Source organism: Felis catus, chromosome B4, assembly GCF_018350175.1.
Source record: "Felis catus isolate Fca126 chromosome B4, F.catus_Fca126_mat1.0, whole genome shotgun sequence".
Classification (NCBI taxonomy): domain Eukaryota; kingdom Metazoa; phylum Chordata; class Mammalia; order Carnivora; family Felidae; genus Felis; species Felis catus.
The window spans coordinates 49713482-49730832 of NC_058374.1; the positions used below are offsets into that span (position 1 = coordinate 49713482).

General features: G+C 40.3%; 1 protein-coding gene across 2 annotated transcripts in view; it reads left to right on the forward strand.

Annotated features, from left to right (window-relative positions):
• DERA (deoxyribose-phosphate aldolase) overlaps positions 1-17351 on the forward strand; it is a 118146-nt gene that overhangs the window by 39019 nt on the left and 61776 nt on the right. The window contains exons 3-7 of one of the 2 annotated variants that reach the window (XM_045061440.1): positions 3436-3500; positions 10617-10714; positions 11870-12017; positions 13990-14085; positions 16087-16221. In XM_045061440.1, coding sequence (XP_044917375.1) covers positions 3436-3500; positions 10617-10714; positions 11870-12017; positions 13990-14085; positions 16087-16221 — 542 coding nt within the window. The remainder of the gene's footprint in view (positions 1-3435; positions 3501-10616; positions 10715-11869; positions 12018-13989; positions 14086-16086; positions 16222-17351) is intronic. The other variant, XM_045061442.1, reaches the window with a different exon arrangement.

The window sequence follows — 17351 nt, forward strand, 5'->3', positions numbered from 1 at the left end:
CAGGCCATGTACTTTATATTACAGCCATGTAGTACATGCCTACATATGTATAATTGAAACAAAATGTCTGTACATGACCCTTATCTGTATTGTATATAAGGTGTCCTGATGTTTTCCATTTTGTTTCTTCTTTTTAAAAAATACTGGTTGTAGCTGACAAAGTTGATTTCATGACATGTCCATGGGTCATGGCTCTCAGTGTGGAGAACATTTTACTCTATGACCTGGTCCATGCCTGCCTCTTTGACCACTATCTCTGCCACTCCCAGTCCTCCTTGTTTACCATCCCCCAGTTACACCTGTGTCCCTGCTTTGCCTCAAACATGACATGTTCGCTCTTGCTTTAGGGCTTTTGCATTTGCTCAGCTCTCTGCCTACAACACTGTTTCCCCTGGTTGATGGTCTCTTTGCTCACCTCCTTATTTAATATGGGGCTCTGCTCCGTTGTTTTCATACCAGAAATTCTCCCTGAGCATGCCCATCCCTGCATTCTCCTTTCTCTTATCCTATGTAACATATGTTCCATAACGTGTTCAACATATATTTATACGTTTATATGTCTTACCTCATTAGAAGAAGCTTTGTGAGAGTATGGATTTTGTTTTTTCATTCACTGCTGAATCCACAGAGCCTCAAGCAGTGCTGGCATCATCGTGTGTACTCCCTTTGTATTAGTTGAATGAAAGAATAAATGTAATCCATTGACGGATTTGTATCAACCATACTTTCTAGGAGCAAAGTCCCTGATCTGTCTCATATCTTAAGTTTAAGCTATCGACTTTGGCACGGAGACCCCTATATAACACTCTGTGAGCAGGTCTAATGCCATTCGGTCCAGGAATTCTGGGGTCCTGTGTACCTGCACATGGACTGGAAAGAGAATGTGGTATCAGGGAAAGTCTGGACCTTTGGCCCCATAGACTCTTTAACTATGCAGAAGGGCATTGCTATGGGTGGGCCGGTGTGGGCCTGTCTCACCCAGGTGTGATATTAGTATCATATAGGATTTATATAATAATCAGGTTCTGTCTGGTGGCCTGTGGTGCTAATGTTTTGGTGATCTTTTCTACGGGAGCAGTAATGGTGGCATTCTGATGTTATCCCTTCCACCTGGCATCATACAGCCGTGTCAGGCTGGGTTTGTGGAAGAGCTCAGTGGCAAGGTAGGTCACAATAGGTTTGGAGTGTGAAATGCCCCAGGGAGGCGTCCTACGATGCTGATGTCTGGACTACAGTACCAGATACCTTACTGGTTTACCTACTGTAGTCTCTCTCCACCTGTCCTGCACACTCCTGCTTGTGTGCCTCGTAATTCAAAAGAGTTTAATGTAGCTTGTTTTTACTGCTCAGTAAGATAAAGCTTGCACTTGGTAAAGATTTTCAGTTTTATGGAACTGCAACATGAGAAAGTAGAAATTTTATATAATTCTAGCTCTGAAGAGAAGAAACCCTCCTATCAATTTGGTATATAGTCTACTTTTTTTGCACATGTACCAACAGAGATATGTTTTATACTTGTATTGTTGTTTTTGTAAACATTTTTATTTTAGAAAATCACTGCTGTGCGGGTCGCTTATTTTCACGGAGTAATGCACCATGATCGGTTTTCCATGACAGTACTTACTGATCTACCTCATCCTTTTTAATGGCTGGATCATATTCTGTTTTATGGATCTGCTATATTTGATTGAACCAGTCATGGATCTTGGTACCCCTTGTAACAATAGTATCATAAATACCTTTTCATATTTGTATTTGTGTATTTGTGTAAGTGTTTCTATGGGACATATTCTGTATGCTGATTATTTTTAAAAAATACTTCTTTGATTCTGTTACAGCCCAGTTTGGAAATCTTCAGAGGCTCTGATCACTTACAGGAGAAAGTCTAGACCAGTGCTGTCTAATAGAAATACAATGTGCGGGGTGCTTGGGTGGCTCAGTTGGTTAAGTGTATGACTCTTGATTTTGGCTCAGGTTGTGATCTTGCTGCTTGTGAGATCGAGCCCTGCATTGGGCTCTGTGCAGACAGCACAGAGCCTGCTTGGGATTCTATCTCTCTTCTCTCTCTGCTCCTCTTTTTCACACACTCTCTCTCAAAGTAAATAAATTAAAAAAAAAAATACAACGGGCAACACAAAGTAATTTAAGGTCTTCTAGAATCCGCATTATAAAAGGTAAAAAACAGGTGAAAATTATTTTAATAACTTTTTATTTAACCAAATATTTATTCAACCCAAATATTATATTGTCAGTGTATAATCAATACCAAGACATAATTACAGAGATATTTTGCATTCGTTTTGGTGCTAAATCTTTGAAATCTGCTGAGTATTTTATACTTAAAGCATATCTCAAGTTGGACTGTTGCACATTTCAGATGCTCGGATGGCCACATGTGGCCAGTGGCTACTGATTGGATAGCACAGCTCTAGACTCCTTAGCCTGGCACTTAAGAAGCTTTACAAATAAGCCACAGTGAATCACGTAGAGCCAACTTGCTTTTACTCCTGACACTCTATTTCCCTTAAACCTTCAGAGGTTCCACTTTTTTCTTCTTGAATCCTGCCCATCCTTCGGGTAGGCTTTCTCAGCGTTGGCACTATTGACGTTTGGGGCCAGTTACTCTCTGTTATTGGACCGCGCTGTTGGTCCTGAGCCTGTTACTGGTAGTGGCCTTGGTTAGGAATGCCCGCAGTGCCCACCTGGGTACGTCATTTGTGGCAAATTCCATAGACAGTTCCCCTACCGGGGCTCCTATTTGTGGGTGGGCCACCTCTTCCTGTTCTTGTCACAGCTGCAGGGCACACTTCAGCAAAAATCATCAGGGAACTTTGAGGATCAAGACTTATTACTCACAGGTCCTGGAGAGTACATGGCACACCTGAGGGCCGCACTGTGTAGTTTCAGGTAGAGAGGGAGCAAGTGTGCGTGCACAAGCGGTGACCTGTGTCTTTATTTAGGGTCTCAGGGTGGGTGTCTAGGGCTTTGTGGGCTGTGTCTCTACTGGCTAATTTAAAGCAAAAGAGCAGGAATTGGAGCATGAGAAGGGGAAGCAAGGTGACTCAGGTGGTTGTCTAGGTTACTCAGGGCTCTCTGAGAGAGGGACCTTCGTGTGGGGGGGCTGTCTAGCTCCTTGTTGCTTGGTTTGTTAGCAGCAGTGTCATATAGCTGCTGATGTGTTTATTCAGGACAGATGTCCTGAAATGGATGCCTAAGCAATCAAAAGCTTAGTGTCAGGCACTTACACTACTGAGAGAGACTGTCCTGTACGTTGTAGGATGCTTAGCAGCATCCCTGGCCTCTGCCTACTAGATGCAAATGTCACTTTCCTACCACAAGCCGTGACAACCAAAAATGTCTCCAGACTGAAAACCTTTGCTTTAGGGTCAATCTCTCATCTCCACTTATTTACTAAGAGGTTTTTTTTTTTTTTAGCCAGCTGGATGAACTGACTCTGACCTTCCCTTCCTCTGAACTTGACTTATTGCCCAGCCATTGTGGTAGGTGTATGTTACAGGGAAAATGCCTTTGTGGTCAAATGTTTGAGAAATGCTGAATTAAAGAAAATCCAACAGTCTTTCTTTCCTGTGGGGCTTCGTTGTAGAGGCTAATGTGCTAAATGCTTTATGTATCTCTAAGAGAAACTAACCCATGTAGCATGTCCCAAACTTACTGACCATTGTCATAGAAATTTATAATTTTTTTGAGTTTCCAGCGACTAACTCCTGTCCTCTTAGTGTTGGGCAATTCCATCAGGGAGGCGCAAAGAGGAAGGAATGGATCTCTCCTCTTCCCTGCCGCCCACAGTCATGCATAGTTCAGGCTTTGGATGCTTTTATATGGAACTTGAGGCTCCGAGTGAGTTAGGTTAAGTGGTGGTGTCATTGTCCGCAGCAGCTGCTGTGACATCTTGGCCAGGCTATTGCTGTTAAATGCTGGCATTGTTCTGTTTTTGGCTCTGTATTGTTGTCTTTGTTTCCTGTCTCTTTTCTGAGCTTGTTCCTCCAATCTCTTCTCAGTTATCCGAGTTTTTACCATCCTTCCCTTTTTGTTCCAGTCACCAAAGTCAGTTTTTTGTCATTTTTAAAAACTGAAAGATTCCTAACTGATTGTTTGGAAATGTTGGTTAAAAGCCAACATATGTCCCCATATTTTTTATATTATTCAGATTTTGCCAGTCTGTGACTTTATTCCCTAAGCTCTTTCAGGATAGCAGCAACCTGTTTCATGCCACTGCATTTCTCACCCCGTGTAGCACAATGCCTACAGGCCAGACAGGCTAAATGGAGAGGTAGTAGGACTTGTATTTGGGTGCTTCACTCCTCTAAGGGCTTCTGGCTCTCTGGCTACATAATTGCAGCCACCCCTAGCTGTTGAAACTTTGAGGCTGGTCACTGAGTGGTTATGGGCATCCTTGGAACAAGTGGATCTGAAACAGGGAGCCTGGAGACCGCAACAAACAGTACTTTTGATGCCAGAGCAAGTGACTAGGTTCTCCTTTTGGTGTCTAGATTAACCTACAGGCAATAGCTGATGAATTGAGAAGAATAATAATTGGGAGAAATTACTTAGTAAAGAGCAGCAATAGCTGGGAAAGGGCTCATGTCTTAAGGAGGGATGAAGGATAAGAGAAAATGGGGAGACCTTAAAATCACAATGGGATGCTGCTATGTGAAGCCAGTACAAGAGCACATGTATCTTATAATGTGAGCCCAGACTTTCTTCCACTGTGATGTGTTCTGAAAGAATGTTATAACCCACATGGCTATGGATACAATACATACTAGAAATGAAAGCCAGAGGGAACAGGAGGGTAAGCAGAGAATATTCTAGATTGGTAAAGAAGGAACAAGTTAGCAAATCATGTCAGATTGATGCCATAAATCTAAGTTGAAGTATTTTATTTATTTAAAAATTAAAATAATATATTTATCTATTTTTTAGAGAGAGAGAGTGAGAGAGAAAGACAAAGCATAAGCAGGGGAGGGGCAGAGAGAGAGAGGGAGACATAGAATCAGAAGCAGGCTCCAGGCTCTGAACTGTCAGCACAGAGCCTGATGTGGGGCTCAAACCCATGAACCGTGAGATCTTGACCTGAGCTGAAGTCAGATGCTTAATCGACTGAGCTGCCTATGTGCCCCTAAGCTGAAATATTTTAGAGGGTGTAGTAAACTTAATATTCACCTGGACTTGGATTAATAACCTAAAGAGTGGTCTTAATGGAGAATGTATGTGGGATAGGAGTTGAAGATTAGGGTCAGAGTGGCTCTAGGGAGATGTCATAGTAGTAAGGCTTTGTGACTAGTAGTAATGTGTGTTCTAAGTTGCTGTGTCTTGGTTTCTATTTTTTTTTTTTTTTAATAAGCTTCACCCCTAGCATGGAGCCCAGTGTGGTGCTTAAACTCATGACCCTGAGATTAAGACCTGAGCTGAGATCAAGAGTTGGACACTAAACCAACTGAGCCCGGGTGTCTTAGTTTTTAGACCGTCTATCTGGGTTCTGAGAATTGGGTTTACACAGTAGGATGTTGGAAAAGTTGGCTCATGTCCAGTGGGGGCGTGGATGCCCCAGAGAGCTTACCAGGGGCTAACTGGATGGTAGTAGACTTTGTGAAGAAAGCTAATTCTTACTCCTACCTGCTAGTAAGGATGGGGCTTCCAGTCTTTCTTGTATATTTTTGGCTTAGGAAGTGGGCGAGGCTGAGTCTGCTCATTTATATAAGTTGAGTATCTAATGAGCTTGGATGGATCAGGCATGCACTAACATCCAAAGCTCTTTTTTTTTTTTCTAGCCAAGCTGCCCTTTTCCAAGGCTGAGTTTAAAAGACCCTACATGGTTGGGGCTGCTGGGTAGTTCAGTCAGTTGGGCGTCCGACTTCGGCTCAAGTCATGACCTCATGATCTGTGAGTTTGAGCCCTGTGTTGGGCTCTGTGCTGAAAGCTCAGAGCCTGGAGCCTGCTTCGTATTCTGTGTCTCCCTCTCTCTGCCCCTCCCCTGCTCATGCTCTGTCTCTGTCTCTCAAAAATAAACATTAAAAAAAAAAAAAAAGACTAGACATGGTCAAGTTGATATTTCACCAGTTACAGGGTCTGTGGTAAACAATAAATTTACTGTGGAGCGCCTGGATGGTTTATTGGTTAAGCAACCGACTCCTGATTATGGCTCACATTATGATCTCACAGTTTGTGAGACTGAACCCTGTTGGGCTCTGTGTTGACAGCGTGGAGCCTGCTTGGGATTATCTATCTCCCTCTCTCTCTGCTTCTCCTTCTCTCTCTCTCTCTCTCTCTCAAAATAAATAAACATTTTTAAAAATTTAATAAATTTACTGTGATGCAAGAGCCTTATTGAGCAACTATTTTTGTGCTAGGCACTTGTGCATATGGAAAGGTCTGGCTGATTCCTGGGAAGTTGCAAATTAGAACTGGAAATAAACAGAAAAGAATGAAAAGAAAGCATGGGAAATTTAGTCTTTCTTCCTTTTCCCAAATTTGGGGGAAAAAAAAATCTCTAATGAGCTATCACAATGTATTTTTCTCCATTAGGAACAAAGGTCAAATCAAAATACAAATAAACCTCCTTTCACAGAGTTACCATTTGAAATACTCTGAAGAAGTGCGAGAACCTCCAGGGAAGCACCCGTGGAAGTGACAGACTACATGGTAGAGTTGTAAGGAAAATGATTTGTCTCCATTGAGACTTAACACAGGAACGATAACAATAATAAAAAATTGTGAGAAGAGTCTCTGAGAATAAATTTATAACTGACAGAAGGGCCTGAAAGCCACCCAAATGGCATACTAAGAGACACAGTAGGATATTTTTTCATGGGAGAGTTTTAAGAAAAGAGTATTACCGCCTTCCAATTATGGCTTCATGTCGATTCTCCCCAAAGGCACGTGCACTTGAAACCCCTCCTGGCCCCGTAAGAGAAGATTCTATGGTACTGATGAGATTGTGTGCATTAGAATCACTTCTCCTGGAAAGGAGACGCTAAAGGGTACTCGAATAAAATATTAAAAATTATGAAGGACATAACAAAGGCCAATCAGTCCTTTCTTTTCCCCAGACCCCATAATATGAGAACAAGGGTTATTTGATGAAATTAAAGAGTAGCAAATTAAGTGCTAATAAAATGAGATAGTCACTTATATAATTCATTACCATGGGAGGTCACAGAGGCAAATTCTGTGGCTGGATTAAATATGGGGCCAGATAATTTTATGACCACTAATGATATTTTTAACAGTGGAGGCTGATACTGCAAGAGAAGTCATCCTATTACATTCTCCAGTAGGTGGTTTGCAGGGACCTCTGGCGAGTGATGTCTGTGAAGTATGAGAGCAGGCCTTGTGGGTTCTAACCTTTGGTGGGGAATATTACTAAAAATTAGTTTTTAAGGTGGATGTCCTCAGGTATTCCATGCATGCCTCAATCCCAACTTCTCTTGTGGAGATCCACAGTTCCTTTATTGGAAACAGTTGGGGTGCAATGTTCCATTATACAAGGTGAATAAGTTCCAGAGATCTAGTGTACGGTAATGTGACCATTGTTAACAATACTTTATCATGTGCTTGAAATCTGCCCAGAGAGCAGATCTTAATTGTTCTCAGCACACACAAAAAAGGGAAAAAGAGAAAATGGTGTGAAGTGATAGATAGGTTAATTAGCTTGATTGTGGTGATTATTTCGCAGTGCATATGTATATCAAAACATCAAGATGTGTATCTTAAACATACACAATTTTTATTTGTCAGTTATACCTCAATAAGGTGGTGGGGGGAAAAAGTAAACGCTCATTTTGTTTTAAAGCAACTGGGAAAGGTGTTGCTCAGAATTCGATCATGGCTGATGTCGGGGAACCATTCGGCTTATTTATTGAATGCCGCCCATGTGTCAGGCACTTGGCTTGGAGTTTTAAAAATCTGTGGGGAATGTGAACATTTCGGCAAATCAGTGTATTCAGAATGAAGGGGTCTGCGCTAATGGTAGACTAGAGAGTAGCCTTACGTGCAAAGAAACAAGGGAGTAGCTCAACTGGTATGGTTCGGAGAAGGTTCACAGAGAAGGTAGCATGCGAACTGAGTCCTAAAGGTTGGGTAGGAGTTCACTGTATTGGCAAGATAATGAAGGGCAGAAGGAGCAGACAGCGTGCACAGGTCCAGAGACAGAACGTGACAGGCTTGCCAGTGAACTCCTGATAGTTTAGAAACGCTGTACCACAGGGTTGGAGGAGCAGAGAGGGAGAAGAGGGTCATATGAGGACAGAGGCGGCCAGGCGGTGGAGCGTCCTGGACCTCTCTCCAGTAGCAGTGCTTCCATTGGTGGTAGTGGTAGAGAAGTGGTGGGGAGGGGCTTCCAGAAGTGTCACATGACTGATAAAGGACGTCCCCTCAAAGCCTTGCCCCACCAGCATAGGCTTCCCTCTTTTGGCCACTGACAACAGTGGCTTGGTGGTGAGCCTTGTATTTCACACAACTCTTTGCCTCATTGGTTTTACTACCTGCCTGAAACGATCTTTACCACAAACCTAATCACTGTTACTAGTTTTTGTTTTTGTTTTTTTAAGAATCTCCCCTGTCTTTGGGTATAGAGGGGTTCTTATAGGTCTTATGATTAGGATGAGTCTGATGTGTCTGTCTGGTCTTATTTCTTTGGGCTTTACCTAGAACCCATCTCTGTGTAGGGAAGAAGAGGCAGATTTCATTTGCTTGACCTTAGACTCCCATTTTCTCTGTGATGTTGGCTCAGTAGACAAGCAGAAAAACACACAGTGTCTTTGAGGAGCAGATGGAGTGAAATGTTAAAAATCTGTTTTGTTAAATGATTTCGGCTAACAAAATAGTTTAATTGAAAAAAAAAAGCACCCAGACTTTGCTCTTTATTCAGTGATATTTAAATAAGTATATCATTATTAATCACTCAAACTCGCACTTCGAATTTCTACATTAATATTGATAAGAGGAATCAATTGGAAATGAGAGAATTTTTTTTTTGTAGAAATGTGGTCTTATCTCTGTGGTAGATGCAAATACTTTATTATTATTATTTGTGTTGTTATGTAGTGCAGTATGCAATCAGCGGTTTTCCCCATCACATTGTAGAGAATTGTGTACCATAGTCCCCTCTTATCCATGGAGAATATGTTCCAAGACCACCCCTAGTCGATGCCTGAAACTGTGGACAGTGTTTGACCCTACATATATACCATATTTTTTCCTATACATATACACCTATGAGAATTTTTAATTTATAAATTAGGTACAGTAAGAGATTAACGGCAATAAGTAATAGTAAAATAGAACAATTATGACAATATGCTATAATACAAGTCATGTGAATGTGGTCTCTCTCAGAATATTTTATTATACTGTAGTCACCCTAGTGATGATGTGAGATGATAAAATACCTATCTGATGAGAGGAAATGAGGTGAATGATGCAGACATTGTGAGCTAGCGTTAGGCTACTATTGACCTTCTGATACCTCAGGAGGAGGATCTTCGGTTTTTGGACTGCAGTTGACCACAGGTAACTGATACTGCAGGAAGCAAAATCACGGATAATTGGGACATATTTCCTAATGAATAACCTTTCCCACTGTGTTTTTTTTAAGCCTCTTCTAAGAAGAAGTTGCTGGAGGGATATAAAAATGAAGTTATTTATAGAAGGTAGAAGATGCTGGAGGGATATAAAAGTGAGGTTATTTGCAGAAGGTAAATGGGTGTGTGCTCAATTTACTCTAAGGTCACCTCTGTTATACAGAGTGCTGGTGGATAAAAGTGAAATACATGTGCACCACCCTGTGTTTGGTGTTAGAGACTCAAAGATAAGATCATGACTCACAGTACAGTGAGCATAGGAGACCATTTTACCATGACTCCTGGCTGAACTAAATACAAGTTGTACAGTACAGCTGTATCCAAAATGTTAGCTCTATCTGAGGAGCTTGGCAGTGTTTTCACCAAAGCTAACATGTAGGCTGGGTTCAAAATAGAAGTTACAGTTAACTAAGATGGAGGGTAGGATCGAGGTAGGAAAGAGCATTTCAAAACCGAAGCAATAGAGATGTCTCCCAGACTTTTGAACACCTTGTTTCTTTCTTTCCCTTTTTGAAACTTCTGTTCTATCAATGTTGTAATTTCTAATACATTTTGAAATAGTCTCCTTTGAGGAAAGAATGGGATATATCATCTCAGCCTCTAGTAGAGACTAATCTTGTCAGTAGGGGGTAGTGATCAAGGGTTCCTTTAAGCCCCAACATTAATTCACTAGGTAGTTTATTAATCATTTGTTCTCCTGGACGGGGCACTTGCAAATAAGTTTTTGCCGTCAGATGTGAGGCACATGGCAGGAGTAATGTAACATTTTCCTCTGTTAGATATGTCTGTGTAACGAATCAATACAAGTTCTTCCGGTTCCTCCTGTACTTGATTTTACATGAAGTATGCCTTTTCATGACCAAGCTTCTTTCAACAAGGCTATTGATTTGTAATTGTGCAAAAAAGAAACAGAAGCTTTATAAGAGCTTCGATGCAAAATGATATATCCTTTCAAGGACTGCGTGAAAATAGGTGAATATATTTGATAAAGAAGTGTTCTTCTTTCCCCTTTAGACCTTAGCTGGATCTCCAAAATACAAGTGAATCAACCAGCAGTTCTGAGGCGTGCAGAGCAAATCCAGGCTCGCAGAATGGTGAAAAAGGAGTGGCAAGTAAGGTTTCTTCTTGAGCATTCTATTCCTGTAGTTTACAATGCCTGGTCTCTTCCCTCAAGGCCACAATATTGAATTTTGCTCAAGATGCATCTAAACTTAAAAGATTGCAGCTGTCCATGACTTATTTTAATAATTCATATATGATGATGATGGGTTGGAGAAAGATAACACATTTATCCGAACAAATTAAACATCTTACCACTCTTGAGTGGCAAAGCCGCAAATGAATTTGAGGCATCTTTATTCATGAGTGAATTAAATGGCGTATTTCCTCAACACATTTATTCAGTTCCTTAGACATACCTTCTTTGGTTGTCTTCTATTTTAATTTTTAAACCATAACGTGTAAACCTGGTGTGTCTGCTGTTGAGGCCCTTAGGCATAAAAGTTGACCTTCTTTGACCACCGTGTTTACCTTACTATTAATTTTCATAAATCATTTTCCAAAATTCAAAAAGTGATGTTTCATGGGGTACTTGTGGTCAGCATATCCTTCAGTGGATACTGACCAAAGATGTGCTGTGGATCACAGGACTAGAAGGAATTCAGAATTCATTTCTCAAGTGAGGCAAAATATTGCCATTGAATCCTTTAGGGTGACATTTCTCATTTGACTCATCCTTGGAAATATTCTAATTGAAAGATAAAAGGAAATTCATTAGAATGAATTACAAACTATGAATATTGTTTTAAAAATGGGGTTGGAATACAGTAAAAAAAAACAGCAAAGAAATTAGAAACTTCTTTTTTAATGTCTCATCCTAGATCTCAAGGGTGGAGGTAAAAATATCAGATAGAGATCCTCTTATTCCCAAGTTCTCTCATATCATGGTAGCCATCAGGGCTCCTGGTGGATAAGATGGGGAGGTGTGATGTGGGGAGGCTTGCTCTATTAGGGATTTCACTTTGAGATAGCTACGGAAGGAAAATAGTTTTAAGACTACTCTGTACCCCTCTTTTATTTTGTTCTCTTCAGTGTTCATCTTTTTGGTCCCTGTTGAGCAATGTCTATATCATATAGAGAATGACATACCTGAGAACAGTGTAGATGTCAGATTTTAGCACAAATGTTTGTCTAATGATTTCCTGCTAACTAACTGGGTTGTTGACGATTTTTTTTTTTTAATCTTGTTTTTACTTTTCTTAAACCAGGCTGCTTGGCTCCTGAAAGCTGTTACCTTTATAGATCTTACTACACTCTCAGGTGATGACACATCTTCCAACGTTCAAAGGCTTTGTTATAAAGCCAAGTATCCAATCCGGGAAGATCTCTTAAAAGCTTTAAATGTGCATGATAAAGGTAATGTTGTTGTGTATAATCTGTCTGTGTTTACCCCTTTACAGTACTAATTACTAAATCTAAGAGGACTTAAGACAAGATTCAGCTGCTTCAATGATAATAGCAGTAAGATCCACTGGTAGATTTGTGTACACAGCAAATAATTGAGATTCTTCTCTAAAAAACAGCAGGGAGAGAATCTGAATCTCTTTTTTAGGTCAGTTCTTCCCATCATGGATTAAAGTTGCTGGTAGAGAGTTTCTTTATTTTTCTTTCTACTTCTTCAGTGTGGGAAATTTTCCATCTAGTGACTCTAAAATACTGATTCTCATTCCCTAGCCACATGTGCAAAAGCCAGTCTCATTACTTAATAATCACATCTCATACATAAAGTATTTTCTGTGAGTAAATGAAATACTTTTGAGAATAAAATGCAAATGGGGAATATTGCATGCTCGTATATTAGGTTAGATCTTTTGAAAAAAGTTATATTCACTCTCTTAGTATACATGAAAGAAAGGACTTTCTAAAGTTGCCGTAAGTTTAGAATGTTAACATTTTAGGAAAGGAGGAGACCTTTCTTTGAGAGTTGATCCTCTGTATCTAAATGAGGAAACCGAGATCTGGAAGGCTAACAGCATTTCCGGGATGATGTGCGTATCACTCGCTGGGCTGGTTTTAGGAGCTTTTCATGGAGAGATGCTTCATGATCCCCAAGTGCCTGTCTGTAATGAATGCAGCTAGAGATGCTGCTTTGGTCCAGTGCTGGTGTTTTATCCCAAGTAATTTGTAGATAATTTGTAGACCTATAACGCCACAGCTTTTGAAAAATATTTATGATATTTGATTATATATTCTTTTTTTTTTATTTTTTTAATTTTTTTTTTATTTTTGGGACAGAGAGAGACAGAGCATGAACGGGGGAGGGGCAGAGAGAGAGGGAGACACAGAATCGGAAACAGGCTCCAGGCTCTGAGCCATCAGCCCAGAGCCCGACGCGGGGCTCGAACTCACGGACCGCAAGATCATGACCTGGCTGAAGTCAGAGGCTTAACCGACTGCGCCACCCAGGAGCCCCTGATTATATATTCTTTTGAGTTGACAATAAAAACACCACCTATTTGTAGGTGTTGTTATACAAAGTTATTAAAAGTAACAGCCTTGAGGGAGGGGCTGAAAAAAGTAACAACTTCATATGAGTCTTATGCTCTTGTTTTGTTTTATATTGGCTATTTGATTTTTATTTGATTTTTTTTAGATTTAAGAGCTTATTCTTCCAAATAAGGGCTCCAGATTCAGATTTTATTATTTCTTGCAACAGAGGGAATAGAATCAATTAAATGTCATTTTGCTATATTACCTTGTAAGGTTCACATCCATTTTTTTTTTCATCCACTGTCTGTTTGCTGTAGAAATCTGGATTTTGTTATCTACATGAAATAAAATATTGTCACTGAGTCAAGACCATTATGTTTACCATTTAGGAATTTTTAAAAAGTGGTATTATATTATCCTCAAAGAGTAGCATCATGATTATTTTATTCCATGACTTTAACAGTTAGAAAATGACCCATATTGTCAAGACCTGGAAGGGGATGTGGAGAGTCAAAGCTTTTTCTTTATTAAAATTTTTTTTTTAATGTTTATTTATTCTTGAGAGAGAGAGAGAGAGAGAGATTGGGGGAGGGGCAGAGAGAGAGGGGGACACCCAGAATCCAAGGCAGACTCCAGGCTCTGAGCTGTCAGCACAGAGCACGACGCGGGGCTCGAACCCACGAACCGTGAGATCATGACCTGAGCCGAAGTCAGATGCTTAACCAACTGAGCCACCCAGGCGCCCCTAAAACTTTTTCATTCAGTGCAGCGTCATGGGGGAGTTATTTTTCCTGCCATTTTGATTTCTGCCAGTGTGGTGGTATAAATAATAATTAAAAGCATATTGTACAAATTGAACTTCCGCTAAAGTAGGCTGTTACGATTCCTTTCTTCATAGGCCTTACTACAGCCGCCGTTTGTGTTTATCCCGCACGAGTGTGTGATGCTGTGAAAGCACTGAAGGCAGCCGGCTCCACCATCCCAGTGGCTTCGGGTAAAATTGTTTTGGCTTTGCTGTTGTCTCTCAACCTGTTTCCGGTTCTTCACCTCAAAACACCTGGAGGCTTTATATATAATTTTATATTATTTTAATTAGTTTTATCTATTTAATTATGTGTTTTTACTCATTGTCTCAGTATCTGATTGCCTGCTAAGTAGCTGACCATGTGAATTCCCAAGAATACAGAAGCGTTTCCCTGTCCTTAAGGAAACTTAGTTGTTTAGGAGGAATAATCAAGTTTAAAACATCATCATGCAGGATATATATTATTATATGTATGCAAAATATGCTAATAGAGATATGCAGAAGCTATGCTTGTAACTCTGAGCAGGGAGTGATTTATTTTGCAGAGGTTGGTGACAGAGAGTAAGGAGATTCTTCATAGAGGAGCTAATAGCTGCATAGGGTCTTAAAGGGTAAGGAGGCGTGTTGGTGAGTTAGCGAATGATTTTAGACAGAGGAACTAGCGTGTGTGAAGGCACAGGAGCGTGTTCAGGGAACTGTACGTGGCTTGCAGTTGTTGGGTCTAAATTGGGGCAAGGGGGCAAGGGGCTCTGGGAGTTGAAGCTGGAGAGGTAGATCAGGGCCGGATCCCATAGGGAAACTAGGCTCGGCAGTGGCCTTTGGGCTCATTCTGGTGATGGGGGAGATACTGCAAGGTTTTGAGAAGAGGTTATGTCATGATCAGCTTTATGCTGTAGTGGGTCAGGAGATGGTACTGGACACATTAGGGAGGGGTGACAGGATGTTAGGGGGACTTATTACGGTCCCTGTGGGAGGTGAGGAGAGCCACGCCAAAGCCTGGGAGATAAAGTAGAGAGGGTATGTTCAGGAGTTATTGGCTTCAGAGAGACTCAGTGGGACTTGGCATGAAGGAAAGAAGAGTCTTAAAAGCTTCTGTGTAGCTGAGTGTGTGTGAGTATATGGATGGACAGATATAAAATTAGATTGTACTTTTAGAAGATGTTAAGAGGAATATCCTGGGGCCTTGAAAAAGGAGTCTAAAAAGATGATTAATTTATTTTATTAGGGATACATCAAAAGAAACATAGTATACAGTATTGATATACAAGCCATTTGTGAGGATTCCCACAGTATTTGGCAGCTGCCTTAATTTTTCATCAGCTTCTGTCAATTCAGCTTTTCTTTTATACAACAGGGAAACGTGCTCTCCTGTAAGATAGCAGACCCAAGGAATTTAATAACATCAAGGAAATACAAAAGGTTATCTTTAGTCATAGACATGGAATTAATGATGCACGTGTAAAAAATATAATAGGTTTTCAGAAGTGTGGCTGTATTTTCTTTTCGTTTTTGGTTTTGGTTTTTTTTGTACTTGGTCCTGTTCTTCCCACCTCACCCCTGTCCCAATTTTGTGGACAAATTAGGTATTTTTCCCTCCTGCTGTCTCTTCCCTCTATTCTCATCTGCTTGGCTATTCATTTTAAGATAGGCAGTGGGAAAAACCTATACTGCAATTTGGTTACCACAGCTGTAAGTGTGAGTGAGTAAATCAAGAATACAATGATAGCCAACTTGATTAGGAGTAGGATCCATAATTAACCAGGGTCCATCAAGATAGAGCTATAGCTACTGTTTTATGACTCAGTGTGACGATAACATATTTTCTTAGTATCTATTTACTTAGAGCCCCCTCATGAGCATCACTGCAGCAACTTACTTTCAGGTTTTCCAGACGATGCAATACTAATATTTATCCTAACACCAATAACACCATATGAGATGACCTTCTATTTCTTCACACTCACTTTGCAACATAAGCGTGAAGCTCTTTAGTGTCATTAATGCTTTAGTCTAAATGCTGTTTGTTGTTGTTTTTTGTGTTTTTGTATCAAATTCCTTGTTGAGAAACCACCTAAAATTTGTCTTCTTTCCTTCCTCCCTTCCTTCCTTTTTTCCTCCCTTCCCTCTCTCTTTGCTTGCTTCCTTCCTCCCTCCCTCCCTTCCTTACTTCTTTTTCCCTCTCTTTACTAGTGGCCACTGGCTTTCCAGCTGGACAGACTCATTTAAAAACACGATTGGAAGAGATCAGATTGGCTGTGGAAGATGGAGCTACGGAAATTGATGTGGTAATTAACAGGACCTTGGTGCTGACAGGCCAGTGGGAAGGTATGTGCAAGTCCTTACCTAAGAGGGAGGCCTAGTTCTGTCCTAGTGACTGAAATGGAGACGATTGGAAAAGAGGCAGCATGTTTTGGAAGTCATTGTTCTAGATTACAAGTCACTAGATCAGAAGGCGAATTTCAGAGAAAACATGGCTGGAATTGCTCATCCTTGTTCCCCTCACAAATCCTAGACAGTTGCCCACCTATGTGAACTTTTTAGATCCCTTTGAGTGCTTAGGTGAGTGGTTATTTCTATGCAGTAGACTGTTAACTTTTATTCTGTCCTCCAGTATTTTATTACTCAATACATAAATCACTCTAGGCAAGTCATTTATGCAGAGTTTAATATGTGGAGGAAACTTCCCTTTTTTATGTTAATCTTTGTGGATTTTGTGGAGGTGGGATTAGTAGTAAATCTGCGAAGTCTGCTTTATTCCTGCTATTCTTACACATAGTTCCTAGGGGTTATTATATTTACCTTTGAGATTCATAATTTACTATCGCACCAATTATGAAAAACATTACCCATTTCAATAACAAACTTTTTATAATTAAATATTAAAAAATAGATTTGACCTGTGCCTTAAGTATATTTTGTATACTAGAGATGGTTGATAGCTAAAGTAAGTACAATTTTCTATTTCAAAAGAATCATAAAAGTAGTTCAACTAAAAATTTTTTTAAAGCTTTTTTTTTTTTTTAAGTTTATCTATCTTGAGAGAGACAGGGATAGTGCACAAGCAGGGGAAGGGCAGAAAGAGAAGAAGAGAGAGAGAATCCCAAGCGGGCTCTGCACTGTCAGTACTGAGCCCGACACAGGGCTCCAACTCATGAACCATGAGATCACGACCTGAACTGTAGTCAAGAGTCAGATCCTTAATCAACAAAGCTACCCAGGCGTCCTGCAACTGACACCCTTTTTCAAAGTTTAAGTAAACGGTAGGATTATATTTAATGTATTTTTTCTTAACCTACTTATTGGACTTGCCAGTATCTCATGGATATCTTTCTGTGAGTCTTTAAAAAAAATTTTTTTTTGATGTGTATTTATTTTTGGGAGGGAGACAAAATGCAAACAGGGGAGGGGAAGAGAAAGAAGGAGACATGGAATCTAAAACAGGCTCTAGGCTCTGA